This window comes from Macadamia integrifolia, chromosome 14, assembly GCF_013358625.1.
Source record: "Macadamia integrifolia cultivar HAES 741 chromosome 14, SCU_Mint_v3, whole genome shotgun sequence".
NCBI lineage: Eukaryota > Viridiplantae > Streptophyta > Magnoliopsida > Proteales > Proteaceae > Macadamia > Macadamia integrifolia.
In genome coordinates this window covers 3,511,686-3,532,207 of record NC_056570.1, presented here as the reverse complement: position 1 = coordinate 3,532,207, position 20,522 = coordinate 3,511,686, and the positions used below count along the sequence as shown (strand labels likewise).

General features: G+C 38.6%; 3 protein-coding genes across 11 annotated transcripts in view; 2 read left to right on the top strand and 1 right to left on the bottom strand.

Moving 5' to 3' along the window:
- The window catches only part of LOC122060890, an 11,481-nt gene extending 2,416 nt beyond the window's left edge, over nucleotides 1–9,065 (top strand). For 2 of the 7 annotated variants that reach the window (XR_006134490.1, XR_006134492.1), the window contains exons 4-5: nucleotides 6,969–7,030; nucleotides 7,574–8,262. Coding sequence is in view for 2 of the 7 variants with exons in the window: in XM_042623998.1 (XP_042479932.1) it covers nucleotides 8,721–9,065 (345 nt within the window). In the remaining 5 variants the exon portion in view is untranslated. Of the gene's footprint in view, nucleotides 1–4,563; nucleotides 6,283–6,381; nucleotides 6,660–6,968; nucleotides 7,031–7,573; nucleotides 8,263–8,720 lie in introns of those variants that run through there. The other 5 variants (XM_042623998.1, XM_042623997.1, XR_006134493.1 and 2 more) reach the window with 4 other exon arrangements.
- Nucleotides 9,066–9,275: 210 nt separating this feature from the next.
- Nucleotides 9,276–10,491, bottom strand: LOC122060892. The gene is made up of 3 exons (XM_042624000.1): nucleotides 10,388–10,491; nucleotides 9,765–10,089; nucleotides 9,276–9,418 (listed from the first exon to the last, which is right to left on the bottom strand). The coding sequence occupies exons 1-3, from the start codon at nucleotides 10,419–10,421 to the stop codon at nucleotides 9,400–9,402; spliced, it is 378 nt and encodes a 125-aa protein (XP_042479934.1). The 5' UTR covers nucleotides 10,422–10,491; the 3' UTR covers nucleotides 9,276–9,399.
- A 1,506-nt stretch (nucleotides 10,492–11,997) lies between these two features.
- On the top strand, nucleotides 11,998–19,621 carry LOC122061615. 3 transcript variants are annotated; one of them, XR_006134693.1, is made up of 4 exons: nucleotides 11,998–13,327; nucleotides 16,644–17,751; nucleotides 18,556–18,643; nucleotides 19,193–19,330. XR_006134693.1 is itself a non-coding variant. In XM_042624998.1 (4 exons), exons 1-4 carry the CDS (start codon nucleotides 12,529–12,531, stop codon nucleotides 19,371–19,373), a joined length of 2,010 nt encoding a protein of 669 aa, XP_042480932.1. In that variant the 5' UTR covers nucleotides 12,001–12,528; the 3' UTR covers nucleotides 19,374–19,621. The 3 variants fall into 3 exon arrangements, 2 of the variants coding, with proteins under 2 accessions (XP_042480931.1, XP_042480932.1); XM_042624998.1 differs by lacking the exon at nucleotides 18,556–18,643 and having other exon boundaries at nucleotides 12,001–13,054; nucleotides 13,133–13,327; nucleotides 19,193–19,621; XM_042624997.1 differs by lacking the exon at nucleotides 18,556–18,643 and having other exon boundaries at nucleotides 12,000–13,327; nucleotides 19,193–19,621.
- Nucleotides 19,622–20,522: the final 901 nt, after the last annotated feature.

Here is a 20,522-nt window from a genome sequence, read left to right as displayed (position 1 = left end):
GGGGGGGGGGGGGTTTGATTGTTATCGCTTGGTATTGGCAGATTGATGCCAAGTTGTGTTTCTAATTTCGACAGTGATAGATTTTTATCGTTTTTTTCGCTATACACTTCCTTTTAATTGCCAAGGATTTACTTAAGACTGATTTTGTTTCCTTTGAAGTAGAAGGTGAAATTCTCAGGTTGACACTAAAAGGGGGGGTGGATCAGGGTCTTCAAATTTTCTCCCCAACTGACCATTGAGGCTTGCCAAACTGTCTCAACAACACTTGCGACCGCACACCCTTGCGTGTTGTTGTTAGTATCAGGACAATTTTGCAGGCTTCAATGGTCAGTTAGGGAGAAAATTTGAAGACCCTGATTCACCCCTTCTCAATGTCATCCTGTGAATATCAAGTGGTATCAGATCCATGGTTCCCTATGGAAGAAGTTTTACAGCTTTGGGTACTGAACTGAGTTCGTGTCAGATGGCATCTAGTGAAGGTCACCACATGCACAAGATCCCAATTTTTTACGGGTCCAACTACAACGATCAAGATGGAGGCTTATCTGAAGGCCTTGGGCTATGGAGTATGGTTGGTAGTCTAGAATGGGTACAAACCTCCCACTACATATATCACAGATGCAGTAGAGATCAAGTATGAGAATGATTCTAAAGCTTTTAGCACACTACTGAGCTCTCTAGTGAGCAATGAATTTGCATGTGCGGTCAGCTGCACTACCTCAAAAGAGATTTGGGGCAAACTGAAGAGTGTTCATGTGGGTGATGACAAGGTCAAAGAGGCCAAGCTGCAAGTGCAACACCACAAGATACTGTTTGAGAGTTTGAAGATGTTTGAGGGAGATACAGTTGATCATTTCATAAGCAAAGTTAATGAAATCATCAACCCGATCAGAGGGTTAGGCGAAGAGGTGAAGGATGCAGTGGTCGTGAAGAAGGTTCTCTGGTCTTTGCCAAAATTGTACAGCAACAAGGTGTCAGCTATAGAAGATTGTAAAGATTTGAATGCTATGAGCCTAGATGAGAGCTTTATGGCACATTGACTGCATATGAGATGAGAATTGTCAAGCCAAAGCCCATAGAGAAGGAAGCAACATTTAAGGCCTCGAAGAAATTGAAGATCAAGGAAGAAAGTGAATCTGAAGATTCTAATGATGAGTTGATAGCGTATTTGGCTAAAAAAATTAAGAAAAGAGGAGGAAAGTACCAGGAAAAACTTCATTTGAAATGTTTTAACTATAGAGGCACTGGACATTTTGCTTTGAAGTGTCTAAGGAAGGGCCAAGCGAATGACTCCTTTGATGAAGACACATAGATGAACAAGGGCAAGAAAGACAAAAAGAAGTTTGTTCCTGGAAGGAGTTTAACAACTTTGGGTCACCATATGCACAGAATGATCCCAATTTTTGACAGGTCCAACTACAACTTCTAGAGGATCAAGATGGAGGCCTATCTGAAGGCCTTAGGCTGTGGAGTATGGTTGGCAGTCAAGAATGGGTACAAATCTCCCACTACAGATATCACAGATGCAGCAGAGATGAAAAAGTATGTGGATGATTCTAAGGCTTTTAGTACACTACTGAGCTCTCTGGTGAACAATGACTTTGCATGGGTGGTCAGCTGCACTACTTCAAAGGAGATTTGGGACAAACTGAAGAGGGTTCATGTGGGTTGATATAAGTGATGGAAGATTGTTAATCTCTGTGTGATTTTCATTATAGAGAGTAGAAGGCAATTCAACCAAATCCCAAGTGTGAGTTTTAATTAGAGCTTGAAGTTCTTCTTTCATTGCTTGTTGCCAATGAGGGTTAGAACATGCTTACGGTAGGTTTGCGGCTCGTGGAGAGAACTAATGGTGGAAAAGCAATGATAATCACGAAGACAAACAGGTAATGCTCTCTCCCTGGTGGAGTGACGAATAGGGTGTGAGTCTTGTTGTGAGGTAGAGGGCTCGAGAGATGTAGAAGAACTTACAGGACCTTTAGACAGATCAAGTACATTGGGATCCGGAGACACATGTGATGATGCCGGTATGAGTTCACTAGATGAACTTTCAGGGGAATCATCAGGAAAGAGGTCAATGGTATTACTGAGAAAGTATGGAGAGGCAGAAGTAATAGAGGTGTGAAACGAATATATGGATGAAACCATGCAATGTTCCCAAAAGGTAACATGCCGAGAGATGCGAAGACGATTAGAAATGGGATCCCAACATCGATAACCTTTGTGTTTAATGCCATACCCAAGGAAGCAACAAAGACGAGAATGCTGCTCTGACTTTGTACATTCATAAGGTTGAAGAAGAACAAAGCAGACACACCCAAAAACCTTAAGAGAGGTGTATTCTGGACGAGTTTTATATAAGCGTTCAAATGGAGATTAATTATAAATGACTGGTGAAGGTAGACGGTTGATACAGTGAATGGTGTGAGGGAAGCTTCCCCCCAAAATTTTTCAGGACATGAGGAAAGAAGTAGTGCACGAACAGTTTCCAAGATATGACGATGTTTACGTTCGGCCCGGCCATTTTGTTGAGAGGTGTCAGGATAGGAACGATGAGGAATAGTACCATTTTTGTGAAGGAAATCAAGAAAATGAGTATCCCAATATTCCATGGCATTATCAGAATGAAAGATTTTAATGTTGGAAGAGAACTGAGTTTTAATCATGTGACAAAAATTGTAATAGATTTGAGTCAACTCAGATCGATTACGCATAAGATAAAGCCAAGTGTAGCGAGAATAATCAACAAAAATAACAAAATATCGAGATTCCCCCATGGTACTATTTGGAGCCGGGCCCCACACATCAGAATGAATCAAATCAAAAGGTGATAAGGAAGATGAGACACTATTATTAAAAGGTAAAGCAGTTTGCTTTGCCAATTGACAGGGTTGACAATCAATAGTCATTCTGAATGGAACCTAACTGCCCACTAGAAATTAGATTTTGTAATCGACGCAGAGAAGGATGACCCAGTCAAGAATGCCAAATGCTCATAGGTGTACTGAGTGTCGTAGAGGCGACAAATTGAATTAAGGAGGGAAGGCGAAGAGATGTGAGTTCAAATAGGCGTCCCACTTTACGGCCGGTCCCAAGAGTCTGTCCTGTCAAAGGATCCTGCACATAACAACCATTGGCAGAGAAATGAACATGAAAACCAAGATCACATAACTGGCCAACAGAGATAAGATTTAAGCTAAGTTTTGGAATTAAATATGTATTAGGTAGGGACAGGGTAGCAGTGGAAACATGACCTACGTGGCTAACATGCATACAAGAGCCATCAACAGTATGAATAACAGGTAGAGATGAGCTAGAGGACTTAGAAGAAAAAAAAGTAGAATTTGCAGTCATATGGTTGCAACAGGCAGAATCAAGGAACCAAGAGGAACTGTTACCTTGGAGGATGGGGAATGCAGAGGAGGGAGAGGAGCCATGGGTAGACAAAACCTGTTTGAGCATAGCCTTAAGATCTCCTAGGGAAATAGAAGGAGAGACAGAAGGCTCGGCAGGAGTTTCCTTAGGGGCAGCAGCTACAGCAGTAGTCTGAACTCTATTAAGTCAAGGGAATTTGGTTGGAGTGCTGTTGAACGAAGGATGTTGGGATGGTGGACCCCGGTTTCGACGCCTATAGCATTCCTCAATTGTATGTCCCTTTCGATGACAATACACCTGTAGTATTTTGGTTTGGTGGAACTAGGAGCAGCAAGAACAACATCAGTGCATTGAGGCTTGAATGTACCAAGTCTGGTTTCTTCCAAAAGAAGTTCAGCAATGGAACTTTCAAGAGTAGGCAAGGGCTTGCGGGGTAATAAGGTGGCATGAACAGGTTCAAACTTGTCAGTTAGAGCCATAAAAATTGCATAAGGCGAACTTGGACCCGATAAGGATGGAATTTGTCACCATCCTTGGGGTTATCCTATGTAGGCTCAGAAAGGACAAGTTGATTCCAGACAAACTGCATTTGAGCAAGAAAATCATTGATGGACTGGCCAGGTTCTTGCTTCATGCGGTGAAGATCACCCAAAAGCTGATACTGATGAGCAAGATCAGCAGTGGTGTACCGATTGGCGAGGAGGTCCCATATTTCTTTTGCCTTCTCATATTGACCAAATTGAAGATGGACGGAAGGTGTCGAAGTGTTGCGGATCCAAGTAAGAATTTGATGATTCTTGCTATCCCAGTCTTTAAGGCGCTCAAGAAATTTATCGTTCTCCTCGTCGATTGCTTTATTGGGTTCACTTATGTCTCCAGTAACAATATGCCATAGTTTTCGGCCTTTGAGGAAGCTACGCATAGCTTGGGCCCAAAAGGGATAGTTGGACCCATTAAGAATAGTGGAGATAGGATGAGAAGCATCCGAGCTGGAGGAAGCCATATTCTTCTTTTCAGTTTTTGTATTTCTTCTTCTTCTTTCTTTCTTTCTTTGTATTTTTTTTTTTTTTTTAGGAAAAAAAATACAAATTATATAAAGTAAAAGGAAGGAAATCAAGAAAATAAGGTAAAAGGAAATAGTCAACAACAAATTAAATGATTAGAGAAACAAAAATAAAATCAATGGATGACAAAATAAAAGATTAATGAAACTGATAATAATAATAATAAAAGAGACGTTAGAAGATGATGGTGGATAGGGAGGTAGGTAGGTTGAATAAAATAGGAGGTGGGAGATGGGTGAACTGGTGAAGTAATAAAGGAAGAGAGACTTGTTCAGATGAGATGTTGAAATGGGTGGTTAGGTGGTGGGCCAAGATAATAGTATAATATGGGAAAGACAAAACTTTTGACAAGACTTAATAAACTAAAAGACAAAACTTTTGACAAAAGATGATGCTTTGTTTCACAAGATGGGATCTGTGAGAGAAAAGTGGTGCTTGGTTCGGCTGGTTACAACTCAATCCTTATGGGAACAATGTTGTGATGCTATGCCTTCAAAGAAATAGTGTTGGACTTTGATTGCAGTAGCAGAACAATGTGAAATAGAGGTAGTAGCGGCTTGTGAAAATAGAGGTAGCGGAGTGCAGAAGCGGATGAATCAAGGATGAAGGTTGAGGTTTCAGCAAAGCAGGTGATGAAATCAGAGAAATCCTTGCAAGAACAAGGACTTGTGGTGACAACAGTGCAAAACTCAGATCCCTACAGGGGCAGCGGTGTCGAGGTTGCAACACCTGAGTAAGCTCAGAGATGGGCAGATGTAAAACTCAGAGTCTCAAGGACTTGAGGGGTCATGGATGCTTGCGACGGTCGGGAGTTGGAGTCCGATTGGTCAGAAAATGACGCTGGTGCAAGAGTGCAGTAGATATTGCAGGCAGGGTGCTAGCAACGGCATCTTTCGAAACAGAGATACAAGGTGAGCTTAATGCTCTGATACCATGATAGAAGTGATGGAAGATTGTAAATCTCTGTGTGATTTTCATTATAGAGAGTAGTACATTTATTCATGAAACTATACATAAAAGTCATTGGTACAGTTGGAGCAATACATGAAAGTCATTGGTATAGTTGGCATGTGTTAGCATTTATTATCATGTACATAAGTCAATATTGACAACTAATATTAACATGGGTGATGACAAGATCAGAGTGCCAATCTGCAACACCTCAGAATACTGTTTGAGAGTTTGAAGATGTTTGGGGGAGAGACAATTTATCACTTCATAAGTAGAGTCAATGAAATCATCAATTTGATTAGAGGGTTAGGTGAAGAAGTGACGAATGCAATGGTTGTGAAGAAGGTCCTTTGGTCTCAGCCAAAATTGTACAACAAGGTGTTGAGAGTGCAAAGATTTGAATGCTATGAGCCTAGAGGAGCTTTATGGCACACTGACTGCATATGAGATGAGAATTTTCAAGCCAAAGCCCACAGGGAAGGAAACAACATTCAAGGCCCTGAAGAAATTGAAGATCAAGAAAGTGAATCTGAAGATTCTGATGACGAGTTGATAGCCTATTTGGCTAGAAAATTCAAGAAAAGAGGAAAATATAAGCGAAAACTTTCCTTGAAATACTTCAACTGTTGAGGCATTGGATATTTTCTTTTTAAGTGTCCTAGGAAGGGCAAGGTGAATGACATATGATGAAGACACAGGTGAACAAGGGCAAGAAAGAGAAAAAGAAGTTTGTTCCTAGAAGGAGACGCAACTTCAAGAAGAGAAGCTTGGTTTCAAAGAAGATCACCACTTCTTCAAAAGAAGAATCAGACGAGGATGAAGTGCATAGTTGGCACGGCATTGCCAAGGCGGTGTTTTGGCGTTCCGGGGGTAAAATCAGCACATGGCAGTGGTACGATTAATATGAGTCTCGAATGGCTGTCACCAGAGTTGGATAGGCGTCACCATTTCACGCCGGAAGCACTAGGCGATGGATTTTTGGTATTTTTTTTTTTTTTTTTGTTAAACTTATTAACAATATTCTATTTCCTATATTTTGATTGGCAGGTGAACAATAAAAACAAAACAAAACCCTCAGGCCTCGCCCAGGTCAATCTCTATTCTCTCATTCTCTCATTCTCTCACTCAAGTCTCGATTTTTCTACTGAAAATCCCCAAAAGAAGAAAAACCCTCAACTGAACCCTTGACCCCGACGGCTCGATTCTTCTCCGGCAGCAAGAGAAGAAGCTTTCTCGTCTCCTGCTGCTTCGATCCCTCTCCGACATAAGGTAAGTTCTTCGTCATCTTCTTCTTCTCTGCTTCTCTTTCTCCTTCTTCTTCTTCAGTTCTTCTCTCCTTCTCCTTCTCTGAATCTCTGCGACATGAGACGTCTCACGTCTGTGACTCTGTTTCTCCTTCTCCTTCTTCGTCTTCTTCTCTACTTCTCTTTGACGTGACTGATCACTGACAGAAACAACTCCTTCTCGGCTTCTTCTTCTCTTTCTTCTCTGTTTCAGCGGGGTAGTAGTTGTAATAATTCTATTTTTTAGTTGCAGTTCCTAGTTGGATGATATGTGATTCTGTGTTCGATTTCACAGGTTGAAAATTTTCCAGTGGTGTAAGGCATTGTTACTTCTTTGTCAATTGTCATCACTCTGTTGTGAGTTATCATACACTGCTATTTATGTATGCTTATTGGCTCTGCTTTGTAAAGAAATTTATAGGAACTCTTGTGCATTAAAAGTTTTCTTCCATTTCTTTTTGAGACAGTAAGCTGTTTTCAGGTGCTTATGCTGCATTATGTAGCCTCAAAAAAATTGTGACAACCAAGCCTTTTGTTGGTTGAGCTTAGCAAAAGTCTTGGACATTTAGACAGGTCTTGAGGAGTTTAATGCTCTGTTTTGAATGGTTATCCCAGAAGCTTTAGGAGTTTAATGCTCTGTTTTATAAGTTGTTAAGTTATAAATTGTTGTGGATAATTTGTAGAGTATATATTGTAGGCTTATAGCATGCTAAATAACTTTAGAAAATAGGGGAAATGAAAAAATGACACATGGGCGATTTGACCGCATGGCAACGCCATAACGGGCGATTCATCGTCAAATCGATTAGCCACCCCTCCACCGCCTTGGATCGATTTGATGCCGTGACAACTATGATGAAGTGTCAGATGATAAAGAGACATTTTTCATGACATTTGCAGAAAATACCTCGTACAAGAAAGTTGAGAAGTCTGATGAGATGCGGAGTCTGATGCAGAGTATGACAGTTCTGCTTCAAAAGACCTCAAGATGGAAACAAAGAAGAACAGAAGAATGGAAAGCCAGCTCGAGGAGGCAGAGGAGCTGGTTAGTCAGTTGAAGCTCACAATTGAAGAGATGACCAAGATAACTGAAGACATGCAAATGTATGCATTATACTGGAAGAGCAGTTGGCGATACTGAAGGTAGAGCTTGAGGAGATTCAGGAGATGAATTACTAGGCAGCTGCCACTCATCCCCATCAGTTTCTATATTGAAACCAAGTGGCAAAGCAGTGGGAACTCAAGTGATTGAGACAGTCAATCCATCACTCAACAAGGGAAAGGGGAATGCTCTTGATGAAATTCTCAGCTTTTAATGGCTGAAATCCCATGTCACTTCTGCTCTCTTCAGGTGTCACTGCTAATGAATTCCGTTGCCATGGAAAATTGATAGGCCTGACACAAAATTGATCATTGATGCTCATTTGTGTCAAACTGATTTTGTAGTTTCCACTATTAACATGACATTGTTATGTCTTATGAAGCTTCCTCATCATTATTCAGTTCAGGTTCCTACAAATTTCTATTTTCTAACGCTCATGTACTTAACTTGAGTTGTTATTACATATGAGTGTAGAGATCCTGCTTCATATAGTCCTCATCTGATATATTAATGTATATTTGATGTGAAAAATGTGATATTCTTTCATCAGGCTAAAAATCTGATCTGATCTGTTCCACCATTTATTGTGGAAGAAATGTTCAGTTTACACTAATGCCTAGTAAAACATTACTGTTCAGTTTATAGTAATGTGATATTGATTCATTAGGCTAAATGTAGCTTGGTAAAAACAGAATGCCATGGAATTGATTGATAGAAGGAAACCTTCCAATTGTCGGCTGCCATATGGAAGGTATGCCGCAGATCGGCAAAAAATCGTGGGTACTGTGCTGCCAGCATCAACATAATTACTATTATATGAAACTTCCAATTTCATATGTTCTTACCTGATCCAGGTACTTTAACCATCTGATGAATCATAGTTCTGGTTTCTAGTAAATCTGAAAATTTCAAATTCATGTTGATATTGTATTACTTCTTCTGCAGGATGAATCATATTTCTGGCTACCCTTTTCATTCAGCGTGGCTGACTCCCTTGCTAGGACGGCCTTGTCATCGCTTGTCGGACAAGTTGGCCTACTTCCACTCCTTGGATTTCTGAATTATGTCAAGTCAGACTTCGAGCACTTTGCATGCTTCAATAAATATTTTCTCCTTTTTTCTTCTCTTTTGAAAGGTTGCAGAATTATTCTGCTTAATAATGGAACTGAGTGGATGATAAGAAAAGCCAAAGAAAGCCATGAAAGCAACAAGCAATGTACAAAAAAAATTCAATTAGAAAAAAATACTATTTCAAGTTTTTTCTTGACTAAAATCCACACATTAGTATAAATAAAATTTGGTTGTAGAACTTTACATCCAATCGCCTATGCCATTTAGATGACGCTCTTCTTATGGCTTGCAAATATGTACTATTTCCTCTTAATAGGAATACAAAATCATACAATAATTATAAAATAATTTGTAATAAATGTAGGATATTATCGCAAAATTTCTATTTCTCTATAACTCTGTTAAAATGTAATTTGAGAACAAAGGGCAAAAGAAAAGAAGCGTGACAACGATGCGAAGTTTTTTTTGAAGTATTGGAAGAACTACATCGCCCCTTGCTCTTTTTCCGTCTCTCATCCTTTGATTTGATCGCTATCAATTGATATTCCTTCTCTCACATTCTTCTACTATGCCTGTATATAATGTAAGCGTTACATTAGTGATAGGAACACATTAATCTTCAATTTGTTTGGACTAAAACTAATGAAAATAAATTAATTAAAAATCAATAAGGTTAATTTGCAACACTATATTTTGTAAAAGGATTTGACATTTTCTTTTATTTGCCACTTGTCTTATTCTCAAAAAAAATTTAGATTGTGAATAAAAAGTGGATCCGAAATAATTCAAAAGTGACATGACTATGTCATTGCTTTCCATGTTTTTCGAGTACTCATGTGAAATGATAAAATTTACCCTATTTTTTCATGTTTTATTAAGGAGAAAAAAGAAGGATAAGGAGAAAATCAGGAAACATACTTCATGTTCTTCATTCTTGGTTGAAACCTTGGCCTTCTTTGTCCAAAAACTTTAAACTCATTTTTCTCTCGCCTTCTAATGGTTGTTCTTCCTATTGAAGCCTCTGCTTCAAATCTACCATTGTGTCTTTCCTCATTGTTCTCATCAGAATGTAATAATTCTCCTGAGGTTGATGAGACAGCATAAAGAACCATAAGCAAATTCAGTTCAGGAATAACAGGATTAGCACTAGTTGATCCATGAGTGCCATCACCACTTCCCTCTTCCTCTTCTTTCTCGTTATTTGTTTCTGCAATTTGTTCTTTTGTTTCCACCTCCTTAGTATCTGCAACAAGAAAAAGCTTGTCAATTAACCTTTCACTAATATTCTTTTCTTGAGATCATTTACTTGGAAAATTTATTTGAATCTTGATTTTCTTTTTAAGAGAGCGAGAGAGATAAAATTCAATAGGACCGAGTTTTCCTAAGGCCACAGCGAACAGGGGGAGGCAGGGGTCTCATCCCTTTGATCACGTGCGGTGAAGGAAAACTTCTCTTATTGCAATATAATCCCAACAAATCAATCAAAACCAGAAATTTTATAGAAGAAGAAGAAGAGAAGGATGATAGAATAAGAAGCTCACCCATTGAATTAACACCCACAAAAGGATTTTCCATAGCAACAGCTTCAAGTTAGAACATCACCAAATTTCTTATGAAAAAAATTGCATTAAAAAATCCCATTTCCTGCTAATGAGTTAATAATATCTCTAATTTTTTGTTGTTTTTGATTCAGGGTCAGCCGTTAAGTTAGTTTCTGTTCCTTTCTATTTAGTAAAAGAGTTAGGTAGGAAAATATTGTTTTTGTGGACAAAGCAATCAATCGATGGACTGGGTTTTGGACGGTAGTCAATGGTCTCAAATTTAACAAACGAGGTGGTTCTCTGGTTGATATTAAAAATAGAAGGAAATGCATGAGTAAGGGGATTGCTGTTAGGTTGCATGGCTTTTACACCAGCATGGGTTAATGAGAGTTTCACTAGGGGTGAGATTTCCAATTTCACGGGGATAGGGCTGTCATTTTATCCCCTCTTGAGTGTGGGCATAGGCAACACAGTCTCACTTAGAGCATGTTTAGATTAAATGACTCTATAGCCCTTAGCTCAATTAAAGCCCAAAAACTGATTGACCATTATAATTGTATCCATGATTGTCATATGCAGACCCGACTATCTATTCAAACAGTCACAGTGCAAGAAGAAAAATGGTGAGGCACGATTAGGTCTGATCGAGCTCAATTGAATCTGATCGGTTGACACACCTACCTGAGAGAGTGCATGCCAATACATGAAACATTAAGAGTATACAAAAATAAATGACATACATGGGAAGTCATATGATTGAGTTTGAATCCTAATTGATGCATGCCATTTAGTAAAATTACGACAATAGAAATTGCTCATGCCTTTTATACCTTTCTGACTTGCATTTTTTCTATTATATAATTTTAAGAAGGAAAAAGTTTTATGGTCTATCAACTAGAAATGGAATGCTGTTGTCTAGAGTCTACAGACTCTAGGCTCAGACTCCAACCATTGGGATGCCCAACATGCATCCGGCGGCTGGGAGGACCTAGAGATGTGAGCTTATATGTTGAGGTGTATGCTCGGGTCTAAGGGTGCAAGTTTGGCCCTAGCGCCCTGAGCCCGCATAGGGCTAGGCCCCGTAAATTCTAGCCCTGAAGTTTTTTTGCCTTGAGTTAGGGTTATGGTGGGTAAGGATTGATGTTTGTGGTCTGCCCCGAGCCCGACCCTAATTTTTTACCCTGACTTTTGGCCTTGTCCAATCCTTATTTTTTATCCTGATTTTGGTCTAATCCTAATTTTTTTTGCCATAATGATGTTTTTTAGATTTACTTATTATTTTAATTTTCAATTCTAAAGGAATTAGATGCAAAGTCAAATGAATTTTTAGCTATTTCATATTTTGTAGGGGTTAGGGTATATCCGGCCCTTGATGGCAAATCAAGATTAGGGTATACCTAGCCCTAGATGGCAAACTAAGGTCAAGGCCAATCAGGGCAGGTTTGCGCTGGGCTTAGCCCAAACTTTTTTAGGCCTAAGTCAAGGACTCAAAGTTCAGGGTGGGCTTGGGCTCAACTAATGAGATTAAGGTTGGGTTGGTGTTTTACGAACGCTCAACCTGGCCCTATTGCAGCTCGTTTTCAAATCAAAGTGTCGATTCCAGGATTTTTGGGACCGATTCATGTTTTTAAAACCCTGATTTGATGTTCTCTCTGCTTTTTCACCTTCTTTTGTTTTTCGCGACCGTTTGTATCCTCTGTCTCCCAGTAACTCCATTAAATGTGTAATCCTCGAGAGCTGAGGTTCTACCGTGATTCTGTTGGATTGGTACAATGAATCTTCACTGAATGGAGCGGTGTTGGTAAGCACAGTTCCTTCTCTCAAGCATTTATCTTCCTCCCTGTGTTTCAGCAGTTCTTGAATAGTACAAGCTGTGTAATCCAAGTGTTCGTTTTCTCATATTCGATTCAATTAGCCTGTGAAGAAAGGATGTGGTGTTAGGGCATACTTGTTCGTATATCTCGCTTTGATTGCCCTTGTTTTACTTCTTCTTGAATTTCTAAGGAGAACTGTTTCCGTAAAATGGTGGAAATTAGGGTTTTTTGAACCATCGGAGCTGCAGAGAATGTAGGGAATGGAAATGGGCTTTCTGGCTGACAGATTTTGATGTGGTGGAACGGAACTTCTTGTTGAGAGAGCAAATGTTGAAGCGTGATATGGAACATGCACTGAAACGTGAGATTGAATTAGAAGAAGAGATGGAGGCTTATCAAACTAAGTGTAGGGAGTTGGAAGAGAAAAGTAGGAAAGATGAACAAGGCAATAGGGTTTTGTTAGTTGAGCTTGAGAGTGTGAAGAAAGATTGTATCTCTTTTGGAGATAAGTTGGGTGTCTTAGAAATTGATAAAATTGCCGTCGAAGATGAGCTCAAGAATTACAAGAGATTATGCGATGAGCTCAAAGAGAAGTTTACTTGTCTCCAAGAAGATTACAAAGTTGTATGTGAAAGAGAGAAGAGGGCACAAGAAAGGATCTCCAATTTGTCAGAAGAGCTTAAGGGTATGGAGAATGTAACAACAGAGAAGTATGTTCAGCTGAAGGTCGAGAATTTAGACTTGATGCGTGAAAAGAAGAAAGCTGAGGATGAGATTGAGACTTGGAAGAAAAGGTTTGTGGAGTTAGAGTCTCGGGTCATTAGGTTGGACGAAGATAACTTGGTCTTAGCAGGTAAGGATCCACAGTTGTCCTTGTCCATTAAGCTAGAAGCAGAGTCCAGAGATTTATTGAACGCCTTTTCTCTTGTAGATAATGAGAAGAAGGAAGCAAGTAATAAAACCAAAAGTCAAGAAGAAGCAAATGGCGCAGGCAACTTTGCCAGTTTGGTCCATCCACAGATCAAAGACAAAAGGTTGAACTGTGATGCAGGAACTAATTTAACTGCAATTGTGGGGTCTACTTGCCCTTCACCGGACAAAGAAAGCAGAGATGTGCGGGCCACAGGTATTAAATAACTCACTTCCTAAACTTATTTTCACTCTTTATTTTGAGCTTTGAAGTACAGTTTGTTTCTGTCTATTGATTTTTCCCGCACAATGAATGATCTTTAGTTGGATTAGACAGAATTAATGTTAATATTAGTATTAGTAGGGGTAACAGTTGCCTTTGTTGTTTTCTGGTGATGGTTAATATTAGGGGTTTGCTAGCCAGGGTTAATTTGTTGTGTGCTTACATGTGATCTCTACTTCAATACATGCTGTTCAATACGAAACTGTGGACCACCAATTCAAAGAATTTTGTTTAGCTTTTCTCCCAACTTAAAGAAACAAGTCCAACCAGATGGTCCTAACAATCAAATCAATTAAGTCTTTATTTTCTACCTCCACATAAAGAATGGGTAATATGAAGTCCTACGATTGGATGATATAAAATCCTATGATTTCTTTTGGTCTGGAAGAGATTCTATATGTGTAATGCTGATTGAACAGTCTGGTTTGTTATAGTTTGGTATATCCTGTTTGGGCTTATTAATTAGATGGTGGTCCCATTAACGGACTTTAAGGAAGAAAGAATTGCAACCTTTGGTGAAGGGGAAATAATGTAGAGACTGTAAATTTTATGTAACTGAAAGATATTTAAAGATGTAATCCTTTTTGATAAGTAATTCTTAACCTCTTTCCACTCCGGAAACAGTTATAAAAATTCTTAGTTTTTTCTTATCCAAATTCTTTGTCATTTCTTTACGCTCTTTTAAGTCATAATGGGCAACATAGATGTTAGTAGGGATTATCATGCCCCCTTATTATTTATTTATTTATCCTTCTAACGCTGTAATATGTATCTGCTTTATGTTGGTTTATCTAAGGCATAGTTGTCAAGGCATTGCCTAGGTGTTCAGGCCCCTTCTAATGCCTTGGGGTGCTTAGATGCCGTGACAACCATAATCTGAGGAAATTGTTTCTGGAGGTTTATTTTTATTGGTTTCTCTTAGGAAACTTTATGTGAGCATCCTTATCCTTATGGATATTATCATTATTATATGAGAAACTCAGGAAATATGAAAAAAATGTGAGTAAAGGCAATGTCTGTCTTTTTTATCAGTGTGGTTAAGCTGGCTTGGGCTTGAGTTTCCTTTACAGTCAAGATATTCTTAGCTATATGGCCCGAAATATCTGGTGGAAGGACCACATTTTGCTGACATAATGTTCACGTTGTCCTTGACTCATGTGGTAAGTTTTAGCCATGAAGTTGTGCACATTGTGACACAATCAATCGGTCAATTTTGGTCAAGATTTGGACAGTTGAGGGAAAGGTTTTTACATATATTAGTCATACTTATGGATTAAAATAGACTAGATCAATGTAACCTTGTTCATAACGTGCATTAGCTGCTATAAACTTATGTTTAGAATCCTAATCTTGAATTCAACTCCAGGTCATGTTCTCTATCACGCTTATTTTTCACCTCTAAAATGAGTAAAGTGAGGAATCTAATCCTTCACTACAAACCTTTTTCTTCTTCCTTCTTTCATTTTTTATTTTTTATATTTTCTTTTGTTGGGTGGGTAGGGAGGTTGTAGTGTGGGGACATCAGTCTGTGCTTCCCCCCTTGTACTATTGCAATGCATAAAAGTAAAAATTTTGCAAAAGAAAAGGTTCCAAATGTTGTCTTGAGGAACATGTCTCTATACTGAGACAGTGGTATGATAATATCTTAGTTCTTTTCAGAATTTCCCTTTACCGTTAAGGTACTTAAGAGAAGGCTGCAGATAAATCAACTTTGGTTCAGTTTATCCAGCCCTGGTAGAAACTTAGGTAATAGGAAAAAAAAAAAACCTGAATGGTGGGCTCCCTTGCTTGTTAAGTTTACTGTACGGAACTAATGATATTTGGTGCAAGGCATCTGTATAGGTCATGTTTTGATTGTTCTCAGACCTCAGCGGTTGATGATATTCTGAAATTGCATGTTAGCTCATGCCATTGGACTACATCCATCAATCACCACCATTTATTGGTTCCCAACTCAGGAACTTAAATATGTATTATCAGAGAGCATTGGGTACTTACTCTATTAAACTGCCAAAATTCTTTAAACTGCTAGAATTAATCATGGATCACCATATGTTTATGAGTCAAGAGGATAAAGCAAAGGAAGAATGAAAACAAGAGAAATGCCGAGAAATATAGTTGTTTTGACAGAATGTAATCACCGTCTTAATTTAGGATTCAGTTGGTGGTAAAACTCAAAATTTGTGTGGTTCAAAACCCAAAGTTGACTCCACTTGTTACATCACATAGAGTATTCTCAATGACTTGTTGGTGGACGTGGGCTAACAACTCAATGCAACTCAATCAAGCTGTTTCTCCCGAACTAAACAGGGTGTTCATGAATCCTGTTTCACCATTACTCTGAAGTAATATTTGTTGTTAACCCAAAGGTATCAGTATCTGTTTTCACTACTTCTCACTAGGCCATTTTCAATCTACCCTGTTATTCTAGCTCTATTGTGCTCCATCTAACTCTTCAGTGGTACATTCAATGGCCTTCATTGAACCTGTATTAATCACCTAAACTAATTTTCTCTCAGCTATCCTTCTGCCAAGGTAAAGGAGGAGGTTTGATGCATGATCTTGGCAGCCCACATCATAAAAACCCATGTCGAATGTTTTTAGCATGATTCTGAAAATGGACCAAACACCCTTAAATCCCACTTGGCCATATCATTAGGTCACAATTTAAATATGATTGCCAACTGCCACAGATTTTGTAACAGTGCCCATGTTTTCTTGGTGGTGAGTACACCAGTTGTATAATGATATGATAATAAGATATTATTGATCTCTACTTGGTGAATGTCATTGATGATTCTATTGTTTTGGTTTCCTATCAAAATCATTCCACATCTCAATTGTCAATGTCCCAACATTGTACCAGTTTTAATCTGGCACAATTATTAGCTGGACTTGGTTTGTCAGGATTTACTGCTACCATACCAGGCAACCCAATCCTGTGAAGGATGGACAAGCTAAGGTCACTCATAAAAAAACCAATTCATTCATCATTTGCAGTGATGATTCTCTTTAGTGATTTTAGTTCCTATTTTGCAGTTAATCATATGCGACACGCATTCATTTTTACTGGTAAATCTGTATGCCATTTTGGTCTTGTTTGGTTCTTGCCATGCATTATAGTATTACTACTGTTGAAGTGATTCCAGTGCAAAGCAAATAAGTAGCTCCTTTGCATGATTTCACATATATCAATTGAATGACAATGCGCTAAAATCTCTTTCCTTCATTGTTCTATAATCATGTAAAGGTCCACCTTGTATTTTCATGCCACATGAACCTTTTGTCAAAGTTAAGGACGAGGACAATATCTCTTCAGAAACTGAGTTGGAAAATGGGACGCAAGTTAGAAAGAAGTTGGAGTTTGGACAAGAAGGGAGCACCAACAAAAAAATCAATGGATCCAAACTGTGTAGTGGAAGACCTGTGTCTGGAGGTTTCATCGAGATTATCGATAGTGATGATGAAACTAGTGAAATGAATATTGTTGCAGTGGCTACTCCTAACATTAGGGACAAGAAGAAGGCACCTGTTTCAGTTGACAATTCCTTGAATGGTGTTTTGAAAGATGAAAAGGAAATGACTTCTGAGAATTGCTTGAAGAGACTAGATACAAACCAGAGAGGGGAGGAAAATTTGAGCAGCTTCGAGGAGTCTTATGAATTCACTTCAACTCCCAAAAGAAAACGTGCTTCCAATATAATTACTAGTGAGAGCGAGGGTGACGATGAAGATAAAATTCCAATTAGTAAACTTAAGATGAAAAAGGTTCAAGATACAACTCATGAACCCATGGGCTCTCCTGTGAATCAGTGTTCTATGGCTCCTATTGTGTCTTCTGGGGATGGCAATGTTGAAGAATCCTTTGCTTCTTCAAAGCGGCGTCTGGTGACACTAAGGCAATGTGAAGAAAGGAAGAATGGGTTGGAAAAAATCTCTCAAGGTCATTTGGGGAGGAATGAGAATGATGCTGAAGATCAAGTAACGGCTGGCCCAGCTTCTGAAAATGCTCAAGATCATGAGGGGGAAGATGTTGGTTCAGATACTGAGGGTGAAAGTTTGGATGGGTTCATTGTAGACGGATCTGATAGCTTAGATGGTGAAGATTCTACTGAATCTGAAGATGTAGAGGATGATGATTTGAGCTATGATCAGGTAATATCAATGATACGAAGGAACAGAAAAAATAAATCGGGATGGACCTATGAGGCGGACATGCTCTCATCCTTTCAGAAGGATCCTGAACTCTGCATGAAGGCTGTCTGTGCGCTCTATAGGCTGCAAACTGCTGAGGAGAAATCAATGAAGGGTTCATTGTATTTGAACAACCGGGGATTTAGCAAGTTTGATGCAGTCAGGTATGGATTAGGAATATTGCTTTTAATATTTCTCTACCGACTTAATATTTGATTTTACTATATTCTGGATCTTTATAATCTAGCATGCAAATTTATTGTTGAATCACTAGGGTTGGAAACATCATTCAAGTCCCATCTCTGAGATATCTTACGTTTTAGTTGGGCATCTTATATCATATCTGTCCTATCTATATGATGGTTGAATAGTTGAAATGCACTTGGTGGTTTTTGTTCAACTTTTTGTTTGAATTTTCCTTTTGTATTCTTCCCGACCTATCATTATATCCCTTAAAATCCATATAATTATTACCTTATCTTTTTATAAGCTCTGGTGCCTGCATGGCCCGCCTAGGAAGGGCTTCCTGCACCTCACAAATATCCGCCATATGGCACCTAATATGGGACCCAAATTTTGTGGACAGATAGAGCATAAGGTCCCCCAACCACATATCCAATTTCAGCACAAACAGTGTTTGCCAAGTGGAAAAATAGAACTTTGGAAAATAAGGCTACTGAGACTATATTCTCTCTGTCCAGTGGTTGGAATAGCCCTCACTTGCCCATGTGGCACAGTGAGTGCGACCCTTCTTAAGTGGGTAGCGCCAAAAATCTTTTACCTTTTTCAAATATATGAAAGTGAATGATAGGCCATCCCATTTCCTGCACATTTAATGCCTCACCTATTTCTTTTATTGTTAGGTTACCCTTCGTCCTAAATATATTACCATATTTGCACTTATCATTACTTTGATATACGTCCCATACATTCTAATGTCCTCTTGTTCCATGTTGCCTTTTGATTAGGTATGAGTGATGCCTTATCCATACATACAGTGGATCCCACTGCTGTACATGCAAGGGCCCACTATGTGAAACAGTTGAAGTGCTGCTGGTATCTTGTTATGAGCTCATAGGCCAGCATTTTCCATTATCATCTTAGGATCCTTGCTGGAGTATAGTGATATAAATCTACAAAAATGCCACTACATTTTATTATACTAAATGGAATTTTGTAATGTGATGAAATTTTAAACTCAGTTTTTAACAACTTCCAGTGCTTGCTTTAGTCCGAGATTAATACTAAGATGTGTGTACAGTCGTCCTCCATTGAGATGGTAACTAGTGTAATGACACCAATAATGATCTGTCTTACAAATAGTAAGACTACCCTCATCTATTTTTACCTAATGATAGTATGAATATCATTATCAATTGTCTTATAATTCTGAGACTACGATATATATCCTATAATACAGATAAGGTTATATTTTATTATAAGTATATGGTATACACTCTTGCTGCGCGTGCCCTTAATTACTTAGTTAAAGAGAACCAGTGCATCTTTAGTTACATTCAAGATTTATTCACATTACATGCTTTCTTGTCGGCTTTGCTGTATTTATCATGTTCATTTATGTCTTCTGGTTCATGTTTTCTATAGAGGAACTAATTTGGCCGAGTTTCTACTGGATGGGGACCCACGGGGGGAGCTCAAGAAAACTGTTGAGGAACTGGAGAAGCATATGCCAAGAGGACTAGACGAGTGCAGACGACTAGCTAGCCACTACTCCAAGCAATTGTTCAAGATTTACCAGAACAAAGAGGACCCTTACTTTCCATAGTCGACAGTCCACTCTTTCATTTTGCTGTAAGTCTTTCCCTGTAAATGCTCATGAAATAGTATATATGTAATGGTATATCCTATGTCTTCTGGCCCCGTTCCTTTCTTTTAAATGTTCCTGCCCCTAGTTTTTTTTTGTGATGTACGGGGAGAATTCAGATGGCTTCTTTTTTGTTGTTATCAGCCATTGTATTTAGTGGTTTGCCCTACTGTTGTTGGTGCCAGAATTAGTGGATATCGTTTTGCCCATCTGTGCCTGTAGTATATTGGATGTTCTGCGGCTATTATTTGAGGGACAGATAATTGTTTCACTCACGATGAAGAGAGAATCTTTTCACTGCTATTGATGGTCACCAAATTATGTTGAAGCGGGTCATTCTTAAAAATGGATCAAGAATTTGAGGCAAATATAGCACAAATCATAATTGATTGATCGGCAGAGAGCACTGAGAGCTAGTCAGGAAGCAACATAACATGGATATCAAAATTATCAGAAGAGTTCAACAGATTCGGCAGGAAAACCAGACTTAACTACCCACATTAAATGATTGGGTGGAAGAACCCTGTCCTGCTGGTGCAGGAAACACCAGCATGCAGGACCAGTGAGAGGGTGTGTATCAGCATCTTCAGTGCCTTGGGTGCAAGGGCATCATTGTCTTTTTCTGCATCCTGTCTTTGGGGGTTTCCTGCGCTGGCAGGACAGAATTCTTTTAACCTAAGTGATTTTAAAAAATCAAATGAGGGGAAATGACATCAGATTGTTTTTTATTACTAGGATTTTATTAGGATTAATTAGTTTCAAGAGGAAGTTTATATATATATATATATATATATATATTTGTATCTTGCACAAATAGCTTAAGGCTGTGTATGACAATGTTTACATGCCAAATTAATGTTTACAAGGTGAAATATATATATATATATATATATTCATACCACTGAAAAAGTACAAACATATAGGATTCCATATTAACAGAAATGTATCTTCTGTTTGCGGTAGTGGTAGTGATGATGGTGGTGATAGAGAAAGTTAAGCTGAGAGTTGAATTTATTGGATTGATTTTTGTTATAAATTTATATATTTTTTATTTTTATAAACAACATTGATCATGTTTCTCCAATGCCCAACAAATGTGTGTGTGTGTGT